The 17,040-nt window shown below is 41.4% G+C and overlaps 3 protein-coding genes across 5 annotated transcripts; 2 read left to right on the plus strand and 1 right to left on the minus strand.

Annotated features, from left to right (window-relative positions):
* Positions 1 to 166: 166 nt before the first annotated feature.
* Positions 167 to 4,171, minus strand: pglyrp6 (peptidoglycan recognition protein 6). Its single transcript, XM_029507612.1, has 5 exons — positions 4,044 to 4,171; positions 1,950 to 2,777; positions 1,562 to 1,772; positions 1,183 to 1,477; positions 167 to 251 (listed from the first exon to the last, which is right to left on the minus strand). Exons 1-5 carry the CDS (start codon positions 4,108 to 4,110, stop codon positions 237 to 239), a joined length of 1,416 nt encoding a protein of 471 aa, XP_029363472.1. The 5' UTR covers positions 4,111 to 4,171; the 3' UTR covers positions 167 to 236.
* On the plus strand, positions 1,095 to 16,569 carry mcoln1b (mucolipin TRP cation channel 1b). Of its 2 annotated transcripts, none has more exons than XM_029507610.1 (13): positions 1,095 to 1,107; positions 10,100 to 10,332; positions 10,479 to 10,643; positions 11,223 to 11,379; positions 11,911 to 11,986; positions 12,109 to 12,205; positions 12,320 to 12,419; positions 12,544 to 12,650; positions 12,935 to 13,084; positions 13,176 to 13,277; positions 13,364 to 13,486; positions 13,802 to 14,008; positions 14,224 to 16,569. In XM_029507610.1, exons 2-13 carry the CDS (start codon positions 10,123 to 10,125, stop codon positions 14,353 to 14,355), a joined length of 1,626 nt encoding a protein of 541 aa, XP_029363470.1. In that variant the 5' UTR covers positions 1,095 to 1,107; positions 10,100 to 10,122; the 3' UTR covers positions 14,356 to 16,569. The 2 variants fall into 2 exon arrangements, with proteins under 2 accessions (XP_029363470.1, XP_029363469.1); XM_029507609.1 differs by lacking the exon at positions 1,095 to 1,107 and adding an exon at positions 8,694 to 8,929.
* LOC115047003 (trafficking protein particle complex subunit 5-like) lies at positions 5,397 to 7,833 on the plus strand. 2 transcript variants are annotated; one of them, XM_029507613.1, is made up of 3 exons: positions 5,397 to 5,442; positions 6,365 to 6,637; positions 6,725 to 7,833. In XM_029507613.1, exons 2-3 carry the CDS (start codon positions 6,368 to 6,370, stop codon positions 7,019 to 7,021), a joined length of 567 nt encoding a protein of 188 aa, XP_029363473.1. In that variant the 5' UTR covers positions 5,397 to 5,442; positions 6,365 to 6,367; the 3' UTR covers positions 7,022 to 7,833. The 2 variants fall into 2 exon arrangements, with proteins under 2 accessions (XP_029363473.1, XP_029363474.1); XM_029507614.1 differs by lacking the exon at positions 5,397 to 5,442 and adding an exon at positions 5,503 to 6,255.
* Positions 16,570 to 17,040: the final 471 nt, after the last annotated feature.

The following is a 17,040-nucleotide window of genomic DNA, read 5'->3' on the forward strand; positions in this document are numbered from 1 at the left end:
AAAAGTAAAGTAAAAAATGAAAGGGATGAAAGAGTGAAATCTGAATATTATGTTTTATATATATATATATATATTATGCAGCTGGTAATGTGGTTGGTAAAGCTAATCAGTATAGGGTACTCTTTCAAAGTGGCACAGATGTTTAGAGTGGTATGAAATGACAAGATTTAGAAGAATAAAACAAATTTATTTGAAGTTCAGATCATCCAAAGTTCTTCATTTTGTCGTGTAGACAATCAGCGCTTGACTTCCTGGGAGAAAAGTAAACAAAAAATAAAGTGAGTGAAGCATGCACAGTCGTGGAACAAGAGGCCTGGATTGCCTTGATATAAAGTAATGCCTTGTCTGTATTGACATTCAAATGCGATCTCTGCCTGTAGTTCATGGTTCACCTGAGAGAGAGCAATGGGCCCATCAAGGGTGGTTCAGAATAAATCGACAACAGTCTTTATTTTAGTTCTCCAGAACAACAGTTTTCCTTTAAAGTGGTGAACAGTACAGTGACTAGAAGGCTACTTTTCCCTGACTCGTTTGATCCAACTATTGCTATGACTGTGTGTGATTTAGCCTTGTTGAGTAAACCAAATAAACATCAAAATCTGACAAACTGCTCTCTTCTGAACTCTCTCACTAAATGCAACAAAAAAAGAGAAATATCTATACTTTTTTATTATTTATTTATTTTATTTATATATACTTGTTTTCTAAAATAATATTTTTATAATAGTAACAAGTGCAACTAAGGAATTGCTCTTATTTACCAGTAACCAGTATTTCTGTTATATGCCTGACATTTTTATGCATCATTGTGCACAGAAGGTGTCAAAGGCCAAACAAGTTAGATAAACTCCCACCTGTAGCTGTAAAATAAATATAGTGAAGAGGAAAAAATTGAAAAATATGTACCATAAAACATGTCATGGACTATAACAACACACAACAGAGAGGAATGTTATAAATATCAAGCTCTTCTCTCCATTCTGAAATCAGTGGTCATGCCCTGAATGTACTGACATGTCCATAAAGGAAGAATAAAAACCACATAATGAGGGAGGGTGCACAATATATCATACTATGTGACGTGCCAAAACAATCAGTGTAAAAGCAGTTTGGATCACCCTACACCACTTCTGAATACAGTAAAATCTGTAACAGCTGATGAAAGTCAGTTGTCCTACTCACCCCAAAGTGCTCCCAGCCTTTGATCTCATTGTAGAGAGCATCACCTGGACAGGAAGTGTTCACCACTTGTCTGTGCCCCTGCAGGGTGAAATTGGCTGCCAGTCGCCCACCACCGACAGCACAAGAGGCCAGCTGATCCCTCACCAGCCCCATGGAATGCTGGGAGGGGAGCCTGCTGACATAGTCTCCAATGAAGGAAACGCCGTACCCTATGGAGTTGTGTCCTAGGGTGTGCGCTCCTTGCCAGTGCCAGCCCCGGCCTTCGTAGATGTGTCCGTCAGAGCCGGCGACAAAGCTTCAGGAGCACATATGTTCTTAAGACGTTGTAAGTTAGCTGCAAAATGTAACAGAAAGAGGGCTAAGGCCTCACTGCTTTTACCTGTATCCTATGTCATCCCACCCTCGATCCTCCTGGTGGAAGCGCTGCATGGAACGCATGTCTGCAGAGCACTGCTGGAAGGTCACACAGGGCTCACTGGGCGTGTGAGTGTGGTGGATGTACAGAAAGGAGAGAGGCAATGACAGGGTGGTGGGTGTCCCTCTGTATGGCTCTGCACCCCACATGCACCGAGGGATGATGGGGGGGCAATCTGAAACAGATGTTTAACCACAGCTGGTTAGTGGCTGTGGGCATGCAACTAGGTATAGGTATAATTCATCAGTTCATCAGTTTACTCTTGTTTTAATTTGGATGTGCTGTCAAAGTTGTATTTTTTATAAATTTGAATCATTCTCTTTGGACTTTTTCGTTTTGGTTTCATGCTCACCCATGAACGTGTGAACAAATTCTTTCATTCCCTCCTTTACCACAGCCATGAACCGCTTCTTCTCCTGTGCCTCCATCTTTGATCCCCCGTTCAGTGTCTGCTGAAGCACTGCTGATTTCAGCACCTGTCTGGCCAGCATTGGAGGTGCCACTAGCCCTCTGAAATTCTCCCTGCGACGTTGGCTGATGAGGCGAGGGGCAGAGTCTAGTCCATCATTGTCCAGCTGGTGGCAGTAGTACTCTGTCAGGAGGTCACTGAGCTTCAGAGGCCATCTGGCTTTGGTGGAGACCTCCATCCCTATAACCACACCGTCCATCCCTCCATTGACTTGAGCAGTGGTGAGCAGAGTGGGGGTGTTGGAGAGAGTGAAGACTTGAGGAGAGGTTAGACTGTCCCAGCAGCCATCAGATCTCAGATGCTGAGGAAGGGGTGAGCTATGCTGGAGTGAAAGACTGAGGTCTCTGGCAAGAGTTAACTGGTGCAGGGCTCTGAGACGGCCCTTAGACTTGGACAGGAAGCCAGCCTCAATGCCAAGGAGGAGTGGCCTAAGTGCAACAGTGGTGCCATCAGAGGTCAGAACCACTCCTTCCTCTCTGCCACCATCAATCACTCTGTGATTCAGTGCCTTACTGATGTATTCTGAGAGGTCGGCATCCATTTCAGGACCACTGGCATCTGCATTACCAAGGAAGTGCTGAATGAATGCATCCTGTAGACCTGCTGCCCTGCGCAGCCTCTTCAGCACAGCCAGTGGCTGTGCCCCAGACACCCCACCTTCCACCTGCTTCACTGCCCTGATGAAGTCATCCATGTGTTGGGAAAAGGAAGCTGGAGACAGGAAATACAGAAGTGTCCAAGTCATTTGATGAAAGCCCATCTCTTCTACCCCATAAACACTCTTGGTGTGTTAGCACAAGCACATATGCTATGGGGGACCGGGTTACTCAGGGAACTGACAGAGGAAGCAGCCTCAAAAAACATGAAATCAAAAGTTTGTTTACACTGTCATTATAAATCAAATGACCTGGTTATAGAAAGAGGATTAAAAGGAAGTGTGGCTTAGTACATGATGTGGCTAGATAGGTAATATTTTAATAGTTTACTGAGGCAAAAGTTTTTCAGCAGTCAGTTCCAGTAAGTGCATTCTGTGACACACACGCTCCTGTTTAAATCACCAGAGAGGACTTTACAATTGCTGTAAATCATTTGTGTGGGACATGTGCAATGAACAAATTCTCTGTAACTGAGACTCTATTTCAAAAGATGTTTATGGTGTTATATTATAAAGGTGCTAATTCAGAAAATAAACAGAGGAATGGGTCGCCACCTAAACAGTAATAAAAATGTGCAAATGCAAATTTGAAAGAAGCCTGCGAACATGAGGGCAGACTAGTTTCATTTTTAAAAAACAGCCACGGTGAATCAGCTAATCTCCGTAATGACATTGATCCCCAGGTAGAGAAAACATCATACCATGTTTTAATCAGATTTACTGTTGTGGATTTTTTTTTTTTTTTTTTTTTTTAGCAAATTCACCCTAATTTAGCAAATACAACATAATTCAGTTCAACTGTCTATTACACAATACAGTGGAACAGTGATCTCTTTGTGGATGCTGGAATTAGCTGGTCTTGTTGTTGGGCTGCAGTGAAGCCCTCATAGCTGAATGTAGAAGCTCACAGTATGAAGGTGGGCGTGATGTTCTATTATCAACACTTCATTGCTGATAACCACTAAAAACAACTTGTATTTGTTTCTTGACTCAGGTATTTGGGCTCAGACTTTTGTGTTACTCCACTGTGATAACCAGACCGACCAGACTCACACAGCTGTAGATAAGGTATGAGCTTATAAAGGTCAGACACGGGTGATAGCGAGATTTATTCTTTTAGTTACCAGATAACACCGAACTGAACTGAAATAAAACATACTTCAAGAGTCACATTTGCTGTGGGATAATGAATTACAAACCTGATTAAAAAATTGATAGTTTTATAGTCGTGAAAAAGGCAAAAATATACTAAAATGAGCGATCTGAATACATACATATCTCCTGTACAGCTAAAAAAAAAAAAAGGAAATAAATGTTCTTACCTTGTGTATATGTGCTAGCTAAGACCACCACAAGGGCCAAGGTGAGTTTGCAGCAGGCTATATCCATCCTGAACCTCTTACACCTTCAGCCCCAAGCTCCAAATATCTGTTAGCATGTTGCCTCTCCCTCATTTATAGATGTTCACGTGCATATGAAGTGGGTGGTTATGTAATGGCCTTACAAGTACTGCAGCTACATGTTCTGTTAATCAGTTGGTGTGGCTGACTGAGTAATATGGGAAACAGGCACCTGTGATGCAGCGTAAAATGGTCAGTCCTTACCGTTCAAGGTCTTCCTGTTTGACCAACCTGGACACTTTGCAGAATTTCACAAGTTCTGTAATAAATTTCAGTCTTCCCATTTGTATAGTTAATGAGGTTGCCACTTGTGAAACATCTTTTCTGTCAGCAGCAAACTCTGCGTTTTCCTAGAAATATATGGCAGTCCTCTCTTAGGCAATAGTCCTAAATCTTCATGAGAACTATAAATGAGTCATGTGTGTACTGATGTCCCAGTGACAGAAAGATCCGATTAATTCACCAGTGATTACAGATCCATATGTGCACACAGACATTAGTGAAGGGTCCACTGCGGTTCTGTGTTCATAGACTGTTGCAATTAAAATTCATAAATCAGTGGTTACAACCTTTACATGAGGACAAGAACAGGAAGTGAATGCTTTCCCAGGGTAAATCTGGAAAGTACATTGCAGAAGATCATGAATGCAAATAAAGGTTGATGTTAAAAATCCGTCACTGCTGTAAGCTAAGTTAATACAACAATTGCGGGAACATTCCAAAAATCATTTTCTTTATTTATTTATGTATTTATTTTACAGCAGACATTTGGATCTAATTGTAATTAGTAATAAAATGCAGGAATGTGATCATCTGGTGCGTTTTAGCTTGGTTTATAAAGCTGGTTCATTTGCAAACAGAAACATGAGCAGGATTCTGTTGTAAGCAGATCCTGTTAGCAGAGATTGTTTTAGGTTCAAGATTCATTCAGAAAGACAAACAGCATGACAAGTACAAGATACACAGAGAAACATGAGTCATACTGAAACTTTTGCTCAAAATGTAGTTGACAGAGATATTTAGCCATTTTATGATGAAAAATAGAATGAAAATAACCTTGAAGACTCACTCTGGCTCATATTCTATTGTTTATCTTCTAATTTTTAAACCACAACATGTATAAATGAAAAGAAAATGTACAAAAATGTGTTATGTGTGGATCGTGAATTATTAAAGAAATAAGACAAATCACTTCTAATGACAAATGTGCACCTCTCCGGTCCAGTAGGTGGAGATGAGCACATTTTTGTGGCTGTTGTTCAAACAGGACAGGAGGAAGAAGAAGAAAACACTGACAGAGGCGGATCTACTTGTAATCCAGGTTCGTTTATCTACAAAACATTCCACCTGTAGAAATCAAGAGACTTTATATGTAATATCATAACATTCCCCGCTTTGTAGCTGTAGTTCTGTAACATCCGGGTTCTTTATATCTGCATCCGTCAGGGCTGTAGACAGGAAGTAGCAGCTAGAGTATGTGGCTAGGTAGCTAACAGCTAACAGCTGTTTGTCAGCTCTAGACGACTCAAACAGGAGCGGACTGTTAGTGCAGCAAGTCAGGTGTGTTATTTAAACTTAGCACAATGTGTTACTTGTGTCAGCACGGTGGGGTGACCCGCACTGAGTTGAAAAGCAGCGGTTTTGTTGGAGGCAGAGCTGGTGAACTTCCGTTCATTCGAAGTATAAGGGGCGTCACCATGGAAACTGGTGTGAGAAAGACCGATTAATGTCGCCTTATGTCATTAATGGCTTCATTGGTAACGACTCTTACTATCAACCGAAGTAAGTTTGTGATTCTGCTGTACTGTCATAGCTGTTCAGTCAAGTCACAGTTAAACAGTTCTTTTCCAAAAAAAAAAAAAAAAAACCCGTCATCTTTGATAAGGCTAAATGGTTGTGCTCTCTATGAGGGGACGTGATGAATGAGATCGCATGTGAAATAATTCACTTTACCATATAAAATAGTTATAACATTAGATGTACTTATCTGTGTATCTAGCTACTTATATAAATTCAGTTAAAGCATTTTCCAGTTTTAACAGACCTTTGGTTAATTGCTTCATCCCCTCTGCTGTCTTGCTTACCAGTTACATGCCTTGATGTCCTGTTCACTATTTTAAAAACGTCTATAAAGGTTTGTGTCAAATTTTCAACGGAACCCTTGGAAATTTAATTAAAAAAAAAAAAAAAAAAAAAAAGAGTGTACCCGTCAGTAATTAAAAGTCTCTGACTATCATCAACAGAAAATGGACACAAGGTTCACTCGAGGGAAGTCCAGCATTTTAGAGCGGTCTCTGACGCGGCCCAAGACTGAAGTCAGCGTGAGCGCATTTGCACTCCTATTCTCAGAGATGGTGCAGTACTGTCAGAGCCGTGTATACTCTGTGTCCGAGCTGCAGACACGCCTGGCAGACATGGGCCAGAGCGTAGGGGCCAGCATGCTGGACGTGCTGGTGCTGAGAGAGAAGAACGGAAAGAGGGAGACCAAGGTTCTGAACATTCTGCTCTTCATCAAGGTGGGTACATGTAAAATAAAGATTTATATATTTTTAAGAGGGAAAAAAAATAACCGCCAGCACTCAACTCTGTTTTCTTTCCTTTAGGTTAATGTGTGGAAGTCTCTATTTGGGAAGGAAGCTGACAAGCTGGAGCAGGCCAATGATGATGATAAGACGTATTACATCATAGAAAAGGAGCCACTTATCAACGCGTACATCTCTGTGCCCAAAGAGAACAGCAGCTTGAATTGCGCTGCCTTTACTGCTGGCATTGTGGAAGCCATCCTCACACACAGTGGCTTCCCTGCCAAGGTCACTGCACACTGGCACAAAGGCACCACTCTCATGATAAAGTTTAATGAGTCAGTCATAGCCAGGGACAAGGCTTTGGATTGCAGATAAATAAGACTGGAGACAGTGGCTGGTTTTGTTTGTCATTATATGATGAAGTTAGATCGGTCTGGGCCCAGGCCCTTTTTTCTTCCTCAAGTGTGGTAGAGTGTGACTGAATTTCCTTATGCCAAATGATTAGGTTGAGTCTTAATGGGTGGTTTATGGGTATCTGCAATGTACTGAGCCATATCCAGAGAAGGAGCAGCTAACTGGTTTAAGCGTCTTGGGTTTTGTGGATCATCTCACTCGTGTTGTATCTAATGCAGTGGAACAAATTGTGTTTGCTGGAGGTTGCTATTAATTTGTAGCTTAATTTCATATTTTACACCACAGATCATTCAGAGATGAGCATATTGAACTATGCTTTGACCCCATTAGATTTTAATTTTCTGATTTTTTTCAAAAGATCAGCTCATTCATACCTGGAGAATTGTGACATCACTTACACTTACACTAGACCACTTAGAGATGAAAAACTCGGTTAATCAAAAAACATAAAACTCAGTAACAAAGAACAGGCTAAATGATGGCCAATTTCCCCTGATGTATGTAACGTTAACAAAAAGTACTTTCATAATACCTCTTCATGTAAATACTTATTGATAGACTCCTTTTTGTCTGTTTATTTTCAGCTCAATTCCAGCAGCCTGTTTTCTCAGTATCTCAGTAACTGTCAAGGCTACAGCTACTTTAACAGTCTGAGCTCTTGACTTTGATGTTTGTATTATTGTGTAAATTTTTGTGTTTGTTTGGATACACTTTCCATTCTTCAATTAAAAATATCCTGGTGACCAAGTGGATAAAATACTTCGCTAACTCAATATGTTGTTTGATTCCAGCTGTTGGGTATGAGTTGGGAATATGTTGCATCTGTTTGTTTCTATGCAGTAAAAAAAGAAAAAAGGAAACGTGATTATTTTTGTAAATGTTTCCAAAGTGTTGCAAGCATCAGATTAGACGATAGATTTAAAACAAAACAAAACAAAAAAAAAAAAAATCGCTTATCTCAGCATTAGGCACGTAGATTGTGAAACATCTGGCTGTGTCCACAAAATCCACCGCCCAGTCTTCCTACGTACTCATACAAAAATAAAACTATTTGTTTTTTAAGGCAAGCTGTTTCAGCCTGCTCAGTAAAGAGATTTCTGCTGGCTGCAACTTCATTCACACAAGAATAGCCCAAAGTGTAATCCATTGTAAATGTGGACAGGTAAAACGATTTCACTTTACCCTTTCCAAATGTCTGACTTTGGTGGGTGTCTTGGGGGGTCATGACCTCAGTATATCTGGTTAGGCCCTGTTATTAATGTGCAGCATGTTTTTCTTATCTGTTGGACTCCTGATGTGTCAGTCTCACTGAAACCTTTAAAAGTAATGATCACATCATATACTGAACTTGTTCCACAGTCTCATGTGATGGGCACCATGTGACATTAATGACTTATCGTGGGTGTAAAGCAAGTGGGTCACCATGGCAACCCCTGCTGCACGCAGTTGACATCTGACCAATCAGATAACTGAAAAAAAGAAAAAAAAAACAAACAGTTATCCCTACATGATCCGAACACGAAAAAAAATATTTAACATCTGCTAAAGACACACAATAACGTTATAACTGCTAAATAATCTCCATCACCACCTGAGCAGGGAACAAATAGACTGCGCTCTTGTCTGTCTGGTTACGCAGCAGTCACGTGGCGGAGTCACGTGGTTATCAGGAAGCTGGAATCTGTTTACCTATGTGTCATCAACACAGTGCGGCATCAGGCATGAAACCTGGACACGGCCTTTAACGACATGAATGCACTCGCTGCTCGGTGCTCACGGCGGTGATGGCGTCTTCCACCGTCCCCGTCTGATCGTCCGTCCTTACCATGGCAGCCTCCAGCTACACCCGCATCTCAGACAGCGCCTCAGGTCTGTCGGCGCCGCTCTCTGTACCTGCATGGCCTAAACCAGATCTCCGCCTTTGCCCGTTTCTTCTCTGCTCCAGATACTTAGATCGCATCATATGAGCTCCATCTCGGCTTCAGGCACCGGGTCTAAGCTGAGGTGTGACGATCTCAGGGTACAACGAAGGAAATGTTTATTATCCGTACAGGAGCTCCCCCTGCTACATCCAGCTGCATTTATTTCAACAGTCCATGTAAAGTGGCGGCACAGTGGTTAGCACTGCTGATCGCTTCCTGGCCTGGGGCCTTTCCATGTGACGTTTGCATGTTCTCCTGCATGGGTTTCCTCCCACCGTCCAAAGACATGCATGTCTGGGTTAACTGGTGACTCTAAATTGTTTGATGTGTGAGCGGTTGTTGGTCTCTGTCTGTCTCTGTGTGTTGGCCCTGTGATGGACTGGTGTCCAATGTGAGCTGGGATTGGCCCCAGCACCCTCTGCCATCTGGAAACGGATGAATGAAGATGAATGAATGAAAAGTCCTCGTTAAATCAATCTTCTCAAGATGATCCGACTGCCTATCAAAGCTTACTTTAATCTTATTCATGAAGTGTTGTTTGGATGTGTAAACAGTGCGGTGATGTCATCTTTCCAAAGGAACAATAACCTAACGGTGTCATCGTGGGGAGATTGGGCTTAAAAATAAAAAAAATGTTGCTATTTAAAATTGGATGTTTGGATAAGGAGTTTGTATTGGGAAGGAAGATTATTTTTCTGATTAATAGTTTGGTCCATGAAGCACCACTAAGCAGTGAAAAATACTAAGATGAGGTCATCAAATGACTCACTTTGTCTCACCATCCATCCAAACCCCATTCAGTTTGATGTAATGTTAAAAAGATGGAACCAACATTTTGGTGTTTTATTTTATTATGTTCTCAGCCCTGAATTGAAGATGCTTCCAGGCTTCAATCTGGAAAATGTAGGAATAGTGTTTTGTTTTTTTTTTTATTATAATTATCTTGAGCTCATATTTGAGAAACCAGAGTATCTGCTTCACTTCTAATTTCAACTTTTTTTCTTGCTCATTTCTTTTTTGTGAGTTCACCTTTTTTATGAAAATCACACCATAACTTTTTCTAATGCTGATGTTTGAGGAACTCTAACTAAGTCACCCATATTTTCGTGTGTTCCAGAGAAGGATAGACTGTTATCCTCCATGGCTAGCTATGGCTCCCAGAACCTTCTCGGGCCACCGGGTCTGTTGAGCTCAGAGCTCCATCAGAAGCAGGAGGAAGAAGAGGAGGAAGCCCTGAGGAGGAAACTCAAGTACTTCTTCATGAGCCCTTGTGACAAGTACCATGCTAAGGGCCGCAAACCTTTTAAACTGGGGCTCCAGCTGCTCAAAATCATCATTGTGACTGTGCAGGTGGATCCAGCTTTATGTTGTTGTTGTTTGGCTTCAAAATGATGCTCCCTCAGACCATGAACATGGAGAAGCTGTGGCAGTCTGTTGTATTACTTCACTCTGTGTTGTAGCTATGCTTGTTGAAGCTCATGTGTTCTGTCGCTCAGTTGGTGCTGTTTGGACTGAGCAACCAGATGGTGGTGACATTCAAAGAGGAAAACACAGCAGCATTCAAACACCTTTTCCTGAAGGGTTATCAGGATGACGCTCCTCCACAGGCAGTCCACACGCAGGCGGAACTCTCCAGCCAGATCCACTTCGCCATAGAGCGGGTTGTCAATTTTACTTTTCTCTTTTATCTCAAGCTGTGTGAACAGTCTTGGTTTTTCTTGTGTGTGTTGGTTTGTATGTATGAATGTGCAATGAACACACAGACAGCACAGAATGTATGCAAATGTTATGAAGCCATGCCAGAACCTTGTGAGAATGACCGTTGGAGGTTTAGTTAAGTGCTAACATGTTCTCAATGATTGATAGCATAGAGGCATCAGTATAGAATATGATTCATTTTCTAGTACTTGGTTCATTAAGCAAAATATTGGACAAACTGAAGTTTGGATGAGGTGATGAAGCAGAGATTTAGGCATTTGACATTGTTGGTGTCATTTTGCGCCGCAGAGTGCCACAGACACACCTCACCTCTGTTGGAGTTGACACGGAATCCAGTAAAATGAAAATGATCTCTGTAGTTTAAGTTTTTTAATTTGTTTTTGCTGCCCACTAAAGGATTTGGGGAAATGTGATACCTGAGATAAGGACTGTTACACGCTGTTGCTCTGTGTTTGTGTTGATAGGCTTTCAGTTCAGTTTTAACTGCCCGCTGTATTCCTCACTTCTGTTTTCCCTTCCAGTACATGACTCTGCCTCAGATCTCACTGGGGAGATATGCATACGTGTTGGGCCTTGGTGAAAACGGAACCGCGTTGTCTCTCTGCCAGAGGTATTACATGAAGGGTACCATAGACCCTGTCAATGACACCTTCGACATCGATCCCCAAGTTGAAACTGGTAGGATGGCCTTTATATTTCAGGTTTTCTCTCTTCACCCTCAGTTGGTAATAAATCTGTCCCTGTCAACCATAAAAGTGCCAGCCTTGCTTTTGCTTGCAGTGCTTGCAGTTTCTTTGCCCTTGAGAAAAGTGTCAGTGAGTCATCGTGCTGCTGCTTCTTGTATGTGGAGAGGTGCCCCGCAAATGTGCCCTACTTTTAAAGGCTTTTAAAAAGTTCCTATCACTAAAAAAACACAACATTAAAACTTTTTTCCCGTATACTGTAGTAGAACACGCGGGCTGCCTTTGAACACCTGGCTAATCTATCTGGTTATGAGAATGCATAAAAAAGTACTGTGGCAAAAATAAAGCAAGATAAACAAAAATCAATGTTCAGCTCTAAGGAGAGTAATATGCCTTTAAAGTTTTGAGGAAGTGTAGCGGTTAAGTTTAGTCTTCATGTGATTTTGGAAAAAGATTATTTGTATGGTTTATGGTTTCATGTGCTTTTTTTTTTGTTCCTCTAATGCTATTTTCATTCTTTTTCCAGATTGCATCTGGCTGAATCCACTGAATTACAGTTCAGGAAACACTGATTACAAGAATTTCACTCTCAAAATTTATAAGTTAGTAATCATTTTATTGTTTTTTACCATAAGACATGAATAATATATATAACAGTTGTTAAGTTTTCTTTCCAATTTGAACACACATTGAATTCTCTGTCTGATTCTCTGTCTATCTGCAGGTTGATTAATGTGACAATTGACTTCCAGTTGAAGGCCATCAACATTCAAACCATCATAAACAATGAAATCCCTGACTGCTATACCTTTGCCATCACGGTGACCTCTCCCTCCTGTTATTTCTATTCAAACGAACATCTGTTTGGGACAGATAGAAATCTCACCTATTCCAGTTGTGTATATTCACCTTCAGGCTCTTGTTTGCCCTCTCAGATTGTCATGGACAACAGAGCGCACAGCGGCAAAGTTAAGGTCAATCTCCAGAACCAGGCCTCCATAAAGGAATGTAAAGACCCCAACGTGTCTGGACATGGTGAGTAACTGCTGGTGGACGAGGTGACGGGGCACGTGATGTACGGAGATCCTCTTTTCTCTGGCACTTGATCAACTCCTTTGTGATGCTTTCTGAATTGGCTCTGGTTTCTCTCCTCCAACAGCAGAGAACTATGCACGAGAGTTCTTTGACGTGCTGGTGGCGACAGTTTGTCTTCTGTCCCTGCTCCTCTGTGGCCGCTCCATCCTGAGAGGTGTCCGCCTGCAGCACGTAAGAGAAGCGTCTATGTTCAGTGCTAGCAGTCTTCCTCACCGCATTTTGCCAGCATATTCCTGTGTTTCATGGTGCATCACTGCCAGCTGTGGCATGCTGTGAAACCACTCCTGATTGCACTTGCATGTTCACGTGTCCTCGTGCAGGAGTCCATTAAAATCATGGGAGAGCAGCCTCATTCTAACACAGACGCTTGAATGCAATCACTTTCACGGGGCTGCAGTCGTCTATGTCTTTGGCATTTTACAGCTTCTCATCGCATTGGTCTCCTCTCTTCCCAGGAGTATGTGCAGTTTTTCAAACACAAACTTGGCCGGAGCGTGAGCTGGGGAGACAGACTGGAGTTTATCAATGGCTGGTACATTCTGCTCATTATCAGCGACATGTTCACCATCGTTGGCAGTTTCATCAAAATCGGAATAGAGTCCAAGGTACCAAGGCACACGTTATTGTGACAGAAAGATTACCATCTGAGGATGAACTCAAACTTTTTTTTTTCTGCTAATTACTCTTGTGATGCAGGATTTCTCATCCTATGATGTGTGCGGTATCCTGCTGGGAACCTCCACTCTGCTGGTGTGGGTGGGAGTCATCCGCTACCTCAGCTTCTTTCAGAAATACAATGTACGTGACAACAAGTCTGCCTTGTTGCTCTGTCTTTTTTAAGTGTAAATGAGCTTAGATTTTCTTTTTTTTTTTCCCCCTGGCAGATCTTGATTGTGACTCTAAGAGCAGCTTTTCCAAATGTTATCCGCTTCTGCTGCTGTGCGGCTGCCATTTATATGGGATATTGCTTCTGTGGCTGGATCGTGCTGGGGCCCTATCATACCAAGGTAGTGCACACATACTCAGCAATGTCTCAAAGCAGGAATGAGGAAGCATCGTTCAGATCAGCCTAATTATAATAAATTCCCCCTCAGCATATCATCTTTGTAATTGCCGTTTATTCACTATAAATGATGACATGACATTGGTGATCACTTACCAAGCAACCTTACAAATAGCAGATTCAGTCTATGCAAAATTTCTAAAATAACATTTAATCACAACAAGCAAGCCAAAAGAAAAACAAAACTATACCCCATGGAAACCAATACCTTGAATAAATTGATCCATTTTCTTTCTGACACTGATCTTCATGTTTCTAGTTTCGCTCACTGTCCATGGTGTCAGAGTGCCTGTTTTCTCTGATCAACGGGGACGACATGTTTGTAACTTTTGCTGAGATGGAGCGAAGCAGCACGCTGGTCTGGATCTTCAGCCAGATCTACCTTTACACCTTCATCTCCCTCTTCATCTACATGGTGCTGTCCCTCTTTATCGCACTCATCACTGGAGCCTACGACACCATTATGGTACAGTATGCGGTTTGGTTTCATGCAATTACACGCTTGTTTGTGTATATTTTTCATGCAGCTTGTAAATGCGAACAAAAGAAGGAAAACAGTTTTGGATGAAGCAATGAATGATTTAAAATGAGTTTCAAAGCTTTGATGGGACGATTAAAAATCATATGCTTTTTGATCAGAGGTAATGGTGATGGTTGAGGTTGAGGTTTTTCATCCCACAGGCCCAAACACAGGAGCAGGTACGCATCAGTGACCTGCACGCCTTCATCGCAGAGTGCACAGACACACCCACCTCTGGCAAGTTCCGTGGGCCCGAGGGCTCATCGTGCTCGTTCCTCTGTTGCTGTGACTGAAGAGGAGGAGAATGCACAGAGGGAGTAGCCAGTCCATTTGTGGCCCCCCCTCTTTAAAGCACCAAATTTCCACTCCATTGATAGCAGACTGCAATTTCACTCCTTTTTCCAGATATCCAGCAGGGACTGAAATGCCTTGCAAGTGAACTGACTGACCTTGGAGTGCATTGTCCTCTGTGCCCATATTTAAATTTGTGCTTGAACAGTAGCATGCACTGCACTGTCACAAGCCCAATTACCTGCTTAGGCTTTTGTACTTTATGAATTATTTATTGTCTCGTTTCAAAATGCCAATTTGTTTGGGCTTTGATAACTACACGCATAACGTCAGTAAACACTTTCATAGCTGTAGACTGGACACATGGTCCGCTAATTAATATTAATGCAAATATTCACTTGAATTATTCAACATTTAAAGGAAAAGATACATTTTGTGACTCTTGGTTATGTTAATGTACATATGTCATCTGGAACTTCACAGTCGAGATAGAACATACACAAGAGCCCGACAGTTGAGCTGATAAGAAGAGCCACCATGAGCTGCTTTAAATGTGCATTGGCTTCTGCAGCACTTTCAGTCAAGCCTGTTTGTTCGATTCCTCTCTCAGGCTTCACCCCTCATCCCCTTTGTTCACTCCCTCTTTTGACTGGAGGATGATGGCTACACAAGGAAGGAGAGGCCCTGCAGGCAACCAGTTTGTCATCAATATGTATGAACTGTTTCTGCTGTTAAGAGCCAGGTGACTGCAGGCTAATGCCGTGCAAGACGAGACAATTTCACCGTTTAACTGCACCATGCGAGCCTGAAAAACAATTTTCCTTTAGAAAAACGGGATTCAGACCATGTTAAGTGTTGTGTAAAGAAAAGTCTGTCATACTAGAAAATTCTAGGATTTGCATCATGCTTGAATTCGCTGCTTTACAAAGGCAGACGGAAGTCACTAGGGAAACGGTACTGCCGAGAAAAAGCAGTTTGAAGTTCGAAGGCTTTCAGCTTTCACATTAAGGAGCCCTAATATTATACCCTTTTTATACTCACTGCTGTTGGAAACCCCACAGAAAATCTAAATCCGTCTCATTACTGAGCTCAAAATTTCTCCACAGGCTGTAAAGATGGCACTAACTGCTACTCTACTAAGATAGACTACTGATAATTTAGCAGGATTATTTTGTCTTGTGTTACATTTTTCTCCATTACAGAATTTAAAAAACATTAGATTTTCAACTCCAGGAAAACAGGAAGTTTGTAATTGGCTTAGCTAAGGCTACGTGCCCAGCTAACCTTATCTAGTCACTACAATTTGGTCTTTGCATGTAAATTTTTCATGCTGTTTTTATCCTAAAGTTTGACTATTTTAATCATAAGGTACGATGTCAAATAGTCAGATCCATGACTTAGCTAGGTTTTTATCAAAAAAGTGTGAGACCTGCATAATGCTGACACTGAGGCCATGTGTTGGAGGTTAATAGGTCATAAGTGTATTAGTGGATAAGTAAAGGCATCTCTACAAACCAGCAGCTTTTCACTGATGCTGCAGCTGTTACCATGGAAACTAACTGAAATGGTAATGACATTCCAGCAAGGCTGAGTACGGTCAAATGAAGGGCAGCGTTCGGTGGGAGAGGGGCATTCACTGTTAAAAATTAGCATCAGGATAAAAGAGGACAAAGGGATTTGAAATGGTACACTTGTTTGATGCATTTGTTGTTTTTTTTCTTTTGATAATTGCTTACTGTAATGTTAATCAATATTGTTTACATTCACAACAGGTGGAGAATGTATTTTATTTCCAAGCAGGTTTATTTATGTACACTTAATTATTTGCACTTCTTGGAGATCGATGTACAGCTTGATTTTATTTAGGTGTATCACATGGGAGTCATATAGCACAATGGAGGAAAGCACTACATATGTAATGCATCACTCAATGTTCTCACTCTTCTGGGAAGGTTCTTTATGCAATTTTTATTAAACAGTAAGTGTTATTGCTCACTAACTTTGTTTACTTTTATTTTGTATGCTGTCTTAATTGGTTTACCTCATTCTATAATGCATGTAGACGCTAAAAGGGAGTTTATGTGTTAATATAAAGGAAAGGAAAGGAAGAAATTGTACAGGTTTTTACCCTCATTTGTAGTGAATCTTTTCTGTAGAGGTGCTGCCCTCTGAATGATGATGCACATCAGCAAAATAAACTCGAAACAGTAAAAGTGTGTCAAGCTCAAGGTTTTTCTTTTTGCTCTGTTTCCCAGCACAAATGATCTGTTTTAGAAGTCTCTCCCTCCATTACCTATCCTTCTGCTCTAGGCAGGGTCACAGGACATTGTGTCAGGACAGGGCCCACCATGGACAGGTCACAAATCCGCCAACATGCACAGACGCATAGTATCCATCTTCACTGATCTCTTTATGCATTATTGTAAAAACATTAATTAAATAAATCATTTAACAACCTGTAGTACAAAAACTCATGCGCCACTAACCAGTGGTTTGGTCCAGTAGTGTAGAAAAGCTTCAGAGACTAACCTGAGCCCACAGTGCAGATTAACATCTGACAATTGCATTTAGTAAACTCAAGCCAGCCAACCACAAGATATATGCACACACATAATGTAATGGGGATGCTTATGCTAACTAGCTGGGTAATTATCTAGGTGAGGTGAGGGTTTTAATTAATTTGAATT

This window comes from Echeneis naucrates, chromosome 8, assembly GCF_900963305.1.
Source record: "Echeneis naucrates chromosome 8, fEcheNa1.1, whole genome shotgun sequence".
Lineage (NCBI taxonomy): Eukaryota > Metazoa > Chordata > Actinopteri > Carangiformes > Echeneidae > Echeneis > Echeneis naucrates.

What these genes read in the sequence shown, in the direction of transcription:
- mcoln1b (XM_029507609.1), top strand. Translation starts at nt 8,887, where the DNA reads ATGGCAGCCTCCAGCTACACCCGCATCTCAGACAGCGCCTCAG. An exon ending in AAATCGGAATAGAGTCCAAG is followed by an intron (nt 13,085 to 13,175) that starts GTACCAAGGCAC and finishes CTTGTGATGCAG; the next exon opens with GATTTCTCATCCTATGATGT. An exon ending in GCTTCTTTCAGAAATACAAT is followed by an intron (nt 13,278 to 13,363) that starts GTACGTGACAAC and finishes TCCCCCTGGCAG; the next exon opens with ATCTTGATTGTGACTCTAAG.
- LOC115047003 (XM_029507613.1), top strand. Translation starts at nt 6,368, where the DNA reads ATGGACACAAGGTTCACTCGAGGGAAGTCCAGCATTTTAGAGCGGTCT. An exon ending in ACATTCTGCTCTTCATCAAG is followed by an intron (nt 6,638 to 6,724) that starts GTGGGTACATGT and finishes TCTTTCCTTTAG; the next exon opens with GTTAATGTGTGGAAGTCTCT.
- pglyrp6 (XM_029507612.1), bottom strand. Translation starts at nt 4,110, where the DNA reads ATGGATATAGCCTGCTGCAAACTCACCTTGGCCCTTGTGGTGGTCTTA. An exon ending in ATTTGTTCACACGTTCATGG is followed by an intron (nt 1,773 to 1,949) that starts GTGAGCATGAAA and finishes CATCTGTTTCAG; the next exon opens with ATTGCCCCCCCATCATCCCT. An exon ending in TGGGATGACATAGGATACAG is followed by an intron (nt 1,478 to 1,561) that starts GTAAAAGCAGTG and finishes GTGCTCCTGAAG; the next exon opens with CTTTGTCGCCGGCTCTGACG.